The 8333-nt window shown below is 53.7% G+C and overlaps 1 protein-coding gene across 1 annotated transcript; it reads right to left on the reverse strand.

Annotated features, from left to right (window-relative positions):
- Positions 1–1152: 1152 nt before the first annotated feature.
- On the reverse strand, positions 1153–5292 carry MEX3B (mex-3 RNA binding family member B). Its single transcript, XM_055002649.1, has 2 exons — positions 5001–5292; positions 1153–4075 (listed from the first exon to the last, which is right to left on the reverse strand). Exons 1-2 carry the CDS (start codon positions 5257–5259, stop codon positions 2616–2618), a joined length of 1719 nt encoding a protein of 572 aa, XP_054858624.1. The 5' UTR covers positions 5260–5292; the 3' UTR covers positions 1153–2615.
- Between the last annotated feature and the right edge of the window lie 3041 nt (positions 5293–8333).

Below are 8333 nucleotides of genomic sequence, written 5' to 3' on the forward strand. Positions count from 1 at the left end.
AAGTCCATTGAAGTACACAGGCTTAGAATGATGCAACTGTTTAGGATTACACTTTTAAGATACAGAAGAAATCTGACAGTGTTCTATGCAGTTACTCCAGTCTAAGCCCATTGAAATAACTCTGAAATAGAATTTAGACTGAAGAATGGGTTGTGGGGAAAGACCCTGATTAAATAGTGCATGCATCTCTTGACTGTGCATACATGTCTGTGTACCGATCCAAAGGCCCTTGAGGCTACCATCACCTGCTCGAGGGAGAAGGAACTGGAGTCAGTTCCCCACCCCAAACTACTCTAAACAAAGACACTGACCTCTTTCATCAGGGCTGTTTGCAGGTCGGCCCCATGTACACAGCACTGCAAACTGGATGCAGCCCAGAATCACTCAGGGAGCATCCATCCAGGTACAAGGTTCCCAGTCCAGTTGGGGATGTGTGCCAGCGAACCAGCAATGTCCTAGTTGCATTGGGATGAAAAAGTATATATGAAATGGAATGAAAATACAGCTGTTTATAGACTGACAACAATTACTGGGGATTTCAAGATCATTATTGGGATCAAAGTATTTAGACTTTGAAAATGGCATCAGGCTTCCTTTGGGACATTTTAACTATTTGTTGGGGGGGCAGTCCAACGCATATTCTTAACAATGAACGTCAGCAGACCACCTGCAATGAATTCCTGGCCTGCTAGATACTCAACACCCCACCTGTTTTGGAAGTCCAAGGAAGGCAACCCAAACAGATGCTCTAAGGAGCTCCTGGTGGGTTGCCAGGCATAGCTGATACAGGCACTTGGCCGGGAAGATCACATGTGGAGCAGACCTGCATTGAAAGAGTATTTGGGAAACACACATTACAATTTGTTAGGTGTACATAAGAAGTTTTGAGTGTACTCCTACAATGTATAGCAAGAATGCAACACAAGCATGTATCTTGTCAAAGAGCCTTGCCAGAGAGCCAGGATGCAATACCACTCCCTGTCAAGTCTCCACTTGGTGGCAAACCTGAGTTTGCCGCTAGGTAATGTGTGAAACGGCTCTTGAGACTTTCAAAAATCCAAACATCACATTAAACTTAAAGAAATGCTTGACAAATGCAAAAAGATAAAGAAAAATCAAGTAAACGACAACATTTAACCACAACGCCAGATACTTTTCTGTAATATTTTATTTTATTTATATAGAAATACTTAAAAAAACATGAAGTAGCACCATTACTTAAGTTTTACCTTTATTATGTAGAACTTTAAATGTCAGAAAAATAAAACTCTTGATACAATTTCAAATCTTGTCTCAGCAAATATAATATTAGTATTTGACCATGAGGTTAAAGGCCCTTTATCATAAAATAAAATATACTTTGTTTTTTAAACTTTGCTCAGTAAAGTACATTTAAGATCAAGTAACATCACCTACATATACATAAACGTGGTAAACAAATGTATTAAAATAGAAATACTAAACTATAGTGGCGCAACAGAATTTTTTTTGTAATTTCCACCGAATTCTATTTATACAAATGTTAGAAAGCATCAACAATTCCTTTTGACCGTATGCTTAAAACATTTCAATTTTTTGTAATAATATAGAATAAAATATGCTTTATATCACTGAATAGAAAATATGCTGGGTGAAGCAGATTTAAAAGATTTTTTCTTGAACCTATAAAAATCTCCATCCCAACAGAATACTGTTCAAAGTATTACACATTTTATGGTTTTGCAATTCCATTCACAATTGTGTGATATTAAAATAATACAGTGTTCTTTGCCCATAAGGCCATACTAAAAAATAAAAAAGATTTAACCCAGCTACAAAAAAGTTCACTGAACTTAAATTAAAATACTTGTAAACATCTTTGCAATATGAAATATAATTTTTCAAGTCAAAAAAGAATAAAATACTTCAATCTGTATTAATGCAATTTATCTTTAAAACCTTTAAACGCTTTTTTAATATATATAAGAGATATGTTACAGTTTCCTTTTTTTCTTCTTTTTTCTTTGATAAAGCTGCAGTATCATAGTTTATTATTATTAATTTTTTTTCACAGGAAAAAAAACCCTTGCCCTTTCAAGAACATTCAAGAAAAGTTATCCATCCATAGATTTCTCAATAAGCAATCTAGCAACTACCAGCACGTTATACTAACGGTTCACACAGCATCATAATCCATATGCATGTCCTACCTTAATTTAGAAAAGAGACAGAGAGAAGGAGAGAGAGAGAGAAAGAGAGAAGAGAGACATTGTTTTGGAAGCTTGGCCTTAAAAGTGTAAAAACTAGTATATTACTAGAATGACGTTCCTTAATATTTATAGCATGCATTTGATGTTACAAATATTCCCCTTAACCCACTCTAGGCTACAGTACACTCAATGCAAAAATAATATATTTATATATATACTTTTTAAATTAAACGGTAACCATCCTGCAAAGTCAGGTTTCTCCCCCCTCCCCGTTTGTCATTTTTTGGGATGTGCGGATACTGCAGCTTTAATATCGATCTCTATACAAGCGAGTAGAAGACCTTAGAAGGGGCGGGGGGCGGAGGGAGTGTTGGAGGCGCGTTTGTGTGGGTCTCTGTGGCCAGAGTTGTGTGTTGGCGTGTGTCCTTAGGAAAAGATGCGGATGGCCTGAGTAACTGCGCTGTGGCAGACGGGGCACTGGGGCTCGGTCTTCTCGCAGATGCGGTTGGCACACTCCATGCAGAAGAGGTTGTGGCCGCAGGGCACCAGGGCGGCGATGACCTCGCTCTCGAAGCAGACGGAGCAGTCGCGGCTGCCTTTCCTCCGCATGCCCGAGGAGGAGCAGGAGGAGCTGGAGGAAGAGCTGGACGAGGAGGACGACGAGGCCGAGGAGTCGGAGGGCAGGCCGGGCAGGTGGCAGCCCAGCCCGTTGGCGTAGAGCGGGTAGGAGGCGGAGGAGGAGGCGGCGGCCACGGCAGCGGCCAGGAGGCGGCCGCCCGGGTCGCTGCGCACCCGGCGCGCCAGGGGATGGGGCTCGGCGGCCAGCGCCACGCCTCCGCCGGCGTGCAGAGGCGGGGAGAGGCGCGTCGCTGGCGGAGGAGGAGCGCCGCCGCGCCTCTGCGCGCCGCTCACCAGCAAGGCCAGGTTGGCGTTGGGGGCGGCCGAGCCGGCGGGGAAGGCGGGCGCGCCGCGCTCGAACTGCGACCACAGCAGGGGCGCGCCGGGCGGCGGCGCCGGGGCCAGGTCGAAGCCCGGCGGGGAGTCGAAGGGCGGCAGCTCGGCGGCGCAGCAGTCGGGCGAGGAGAGACCGTCGCCGCCCCCGTAGACGCCGTAGCCGTTGTTGTTGTTGTTGCCGTTGTGGGGCGGGAAGCTCAGCGCCGGGCTGGGCGGGCTGTAGTCGGCCAGGCGGCCGTTGCCGAAGTAGGAGTCGCTGGAGGCGCTGCCCAGCGAGCTGCAGCTGTCGTGGCGGTAGCTGCAGAAGGGCTTGCGGCCGGGCGTCGGGGGGATGCTGGCGGAGGAGGCCGGCGGCGGCGGGGGCGGCGGCGGCGGAGGAGGGGGCGGCGGCGTGGGCTTGCTCCACAGGCTGCCCGCCCCGCCGCCGCCGTTCAGCTCGAAGCCTACGTCGGTGCCGTTGGCGTGGAAGTCGTTGTCGTCGGTGAGCTCGACGATGCCGCCCGTGCGCATGGCGATGTGCGCCTCGATCTCCTCCCGGGCGCGGTCCACGTTCTCCGGCATGCCGGTCACCTCGAAGACGGGCTCCTTGTCCCGGCTGGGCGTGACGATGTAGGTGTGCGTCTGCTGCTGGATGCGCTTGATGGTAGCCCCCTTGGGGCCCACCACCAGCCCCACCACCCGGTAAGGCACTCGCACCTGGATGGTGGTCTGCCCGGGCAGGTTGGGCGGGCTGGGCACCGTGCCGTTCAAGACAGTGTTTTTGTTCCGGGAGGCGCGGATCATGGAGAAGTGTTCCGCCGCCGAAATGATCTCCCTCCGGGCCATGGCGACGTCTTCCTTCCTGCCCGTTACGACAAAGAGCGGCTCCTCCCCGCGGACCGGGGTCTTGATGTAGGTGTTGGTTTTCGCCCGCAGAGCTTTGATTTTACAACCTGAAGGCGAGAAGGGGGGAGGGGGAAGAAGGGGTCACACCTCCGGATTTGGGTTTGCAACGAAAGAGGGTGACAAAAAACTGCCACCCCCACTCAAGAATTTTAGCCATCGCATCGCCCCACAGTTAAACCATGAAACACACAACCCGGACTGTATCTGGCCACACACGCCCATCCTCACACTCCCATCTAGTGGTCCCACTGGCCAATACGCACACACCCCAAACCGTTACGCATCTGTTGGGAACAGAGAAGAAAAAGCCCACACTGGGCACTGCCAACTTACACGCCACCATTTATCAATAGCTATCCATCGCGAGGGGGCGACCCAAATACGAAACGCCCCCCCCTTGAAAAAAAATCACTGCACTCTCCTGCTGCACACAATTAGAGGGGCAAGAGAAGGGTTAAAAAGCAAACCCGGGGGGAGGGTCATATATTTTTAAACAAAGGCACCGGCAGCCGCAGACCAGCCCCCGAGCGTTCTTGAAAAGCCCCCCGTTCCGAATGCGGATGCTGTGGACCCAGCCCATTGTTTCCACGACCTCACTGCTGCGCCTCGAAAGGAAACACCCCTTGACTGCTAACTATTGGGGAGGCGCGATAATAACACTCACACTGGCTGGATGCGTTTTCCTGGCACAAAGGAGGCGCCAAGGTTGGTGCGCATTGGCGACGCTTGGCCACATCTGGCCGGGCAGGGATGCAAAGGCGAGCCCCCCGCCCGTGTCCTGCCTCGCTCTCTTTGTCTAAGGCTGCCGGGTTGGCCGGCACAGCCCTGCAGATGGCTGAGGGGGCGAGCCGGGCTGGGCATCTCGAGCCATCCTCACAGCGGCACAGCCTCGGCAGGCAACACGGAGGGGGCGAGCCCGCTTTTGCCCCCCCCCTTCCCGCGACACACGCGCGCACACACGCGTTCGCCCACCTTGCCTTCCCACGATCTCGGCGACATGCTCCGAGCTGGGCACGGGGACGCATTCGGTCATGTTGACGCTCTTCTTGCGCGGCTCGTTGTCGTAAAGGGAGCCCGTCTCGTCGTTGTCCAAGCCCAGGAGGGAGAGCTGATCCAAGGCGATCTGCAGGGCTCTTTGGTCATCCAGGGTCTCGCCGCCGCCGCCGCCTCCTCCTCCGCCGCCGCCTCCGCTCCCATTCCTTTCCATGTCGGCAAAAAGCGAGCTAGGCATAGTCCCGCTGCCCGTGCAGGATCGCGCCCTCCTCTTCCTTTCCCTCCTGCACTTGGATCAGTAGGCGGGGGGCGGGGGGGGGGGGAGCAAGCAAGCGAGCAGACACAAAGGAAGAAGCCGAGGCAGATGGCCAGCCAGCAGCGGCGAGGGGAGGAAACGGAGGCGAGCGCCGGCGGGGACTCCGGGAGGCAATTCCTGGATGCTGGTAACAAAACAAAGCCCCAATAGAGAGAGATATTTTGTAGTTTCCTTGTGCCTTTAAAAAAAGATCCTCGCTTTGCGATGCAGTCTGGTTTCTAAGATGCTTCCCGAGACCCCCCCTCCACGGCTCCCCCCCAGGTCTTTCCCCCCTCCTGGCCGGTCGGGGGGGAGGGCTGGCGGGGGTGTGCGGAGACCGAGCGCGAGGCGCTGCGCTGCCTTTTCCCCCCCTCGAGTGCTTTTTCGCTGGCCACAATGCCAGGCGACGGCAGCGCTGCTTTAAGGAGCCCCTCCCAGCCGCCTCTCGCGCGGCGCTGCTCTCCCCCCTTCTCTCCTCCTCTTTTCTGTCTGAGCCGCTGCTGCAGCCAGACAGCGCTGGGAAAAGGCGGAGGGGGAGGGGAGGCAATCACAGCGCCGCAGCCCAAGCGGCCCGGGGCCGGCCGAGCGAAGGAGCCGCCGCCGCCGCCGCGCCCGCCGATTGGCCGCCGCGCCCGCCGGGGGGCGGCGCTACCCGCCCGGCCCCGCCCCTCCGAGGCAAGGCTCCGCTTTTCTTTGTTGTCGAATGCAGAACAATAAAATAGAATTAAAACGAGAGAAGCGACCCCCGGACCCGACGCCTAGCGCCTGGCCGCGGGTCGGGAAGCTTGCGCGCGGGCTCCCGTGATTAAATCGCCGGGAACATCTATGCGCTCTGCCCGGAGCATCTTTTCACGCCCACCCAGCCTCCGACTCCAAAGCTGCCTAGGTGGGAATGTGATGGGGAAATCGGGGGGAGGCACTCGAGGGCGGGCGGGTGCTGCGTTCTCCCGAGAGCCGTTTCCCACAACAATAGAGGGGCGTGGGGACGGCTCTGAAACGTGCGCGGCCGTGCAAGCGGACAGCTGGCCGCGCTGGACCCCAGAAATCCCTTCCTAGGCTGGGCTGTGCCGTTCCGAGGATGGAAGAAAGGGCTCGCCCGAAGCCGAGATTCTTGGTTGTTCCCTCCTAGCCCCCGAGCATGTGCAGAGAAAGAATAAGCACGGCTCACATTTGGCAGTCGAAGCAAAGGTTTCCAGGTCAAAGGGGTGTGGCTTCTCCAGGCAGCTTCCCGGCTCTCTTTTGTTTTGCAAATTAAGCTGCAGCGCATTTTTTAAAAATACACGCGGAGTTGCGGGCGTTCATACTTCTCCCCTCCCGAGAACCCCCAAGGAGCTGCGGTAGGATGGAAAAGCACGCCCGACGAGCTCCCCCTGAGTCAAATCACAATGTAGCCCCGTCCAAACAGGGAAACGCGCATTACATCCTTATTATCCTTTGTAGCAGCCTCGCGCAAAGGCAGGGGAAGGGGAGCTTATTGCAACCCGTGGATCCCACGGATCCTTTCTGGCCAGGCTTTCTTTGTTGCGAGCTCAGAAAGATTCCCAGATTTGCGGCGCCTGGAATCCATCGATTTCACGGGTCGGGGAGGGGGAGAGACAAACACACACACACAAAAAGGCAACCCTTTGCCTGATTGGCAGAGCCGGTTTCTGCGCCTGCGCCCCGCCTTCCGCCGGGGCTTCCCGAGCATGCGCGTGGCACCCACCTCTTTCACATAAAGGGGACCGGGAGGCGCGCTTCCTTCATTCAGGCGTTGCAAGCCGGCCCTGGCTGCGGGAACTTGGGCGAGGAGGAGCAGCGTCGACGGCCTCTTCCCACGGCGCCTCCGCTTTCGGGAGCCACGTGCATGCCTGGCCGGGAAGAGGAGGAGGAGCCCCTCTGGACAGGGAAAGTGGAGGCGGCCTTTAAGCAGCATGTCGCCGCCTCCTCCCGGACAAAGCGCGCTAGCCTAGAAAGAGCAAAAGAGATCGAGTGAAAGCGCTTTCGGAATGCCTGCTGGCCGAGGCACGCTTCTTCTCTGGATCCTAGAAAAGTTGAAAGACTCGGAATAACCCACCCAGCTGGGTTGCTGGCAGCAACATGAGTCGCTCCTCCTGAAGCAGGGAATCACGCAGAGATACGGCGGGCAACTTCTTCTAAAGAGGGATGATAATTCAATTCCGTTGCACCTCGGCTTTGGAGTCGATTGAATCGTTAAAGGTTTCTCAGGGCAGAGATGCAACGGAATTACTGTCTTGATTGGAATGAGGCAACCTAGTGACTCACGCAGAGATGCACCCTACTGCTGTCTCTGGGGCGGCAGGGTAATTCTCACGCATGTCTGCCTCGGGGAAGGTTGAGCCAATTATACCTGATGCAGTCAAGTGTTAGAGTTACCCAGTTACCGTGTCCGGCAGGGAGTGACTAAAAGAAGGCTAGGGCAGAGAATGACTCCTTCAGAGAAGCAGCAGGTAGACCCTTCCAAGGCAGGTCACTCTCCTGATTGTATAATCAGAACAGGCCTAAGGTGCCTAGGGAAGAATGACTGCAAAGAGGACACAGGGAGAGCTAGGAACTGTGCAGCTTTCGTTGTGGGTGGGTACTTTGGGGTCTCACTGGAACATGTCATTGTTTAATTTAATTCTGTGCACCCAAGGAGTTCCTGCATAGCACAACTGGGGCCCCGCTCTCATTTCGGAAATTACTGGCCTTTGCCAACTAGTATAGAAGGGCATCTACTTTAAAAAAATAATATACTGTGTTCTGAGCTAGAGGTTCCCACAGTTGCTAACATATGAAGCAACACATTTTAAAAAAGCAATAAAAATGCTCCAAAATATGGGATAACTTTTTCAAGTCAGTAGTTTGCATCTTAAAGCCTCATGACAATGAAATGGTTTTACAGCCCCCTCTAAAAAGTGTCAATGGACTGGATTTGCAGCCCTCCCCCACGCAGAGTTCGTAAGCAAGAGGCTAGTATCCAAAGCAGGCCCCTGGCTAGCGGATGTCAGCTTCTAACGCATTCTGCTGCAAGCTTC

This window comes from Eublepharis macularius, chromosome 18 (genome assembly GCF_028583425.1).
Source record: "Eublepharis macularius isolate TG4126 chromosome 18, MPM_Emac_v1.0, whole genome shotgun sequence".
Taxonomy (NCBI): Eukaryota; Metazoa; Chordata; class Lepidosauria; order Squamata; family Eublepharidae; genus Eublepharis; species Eublepharis macularius.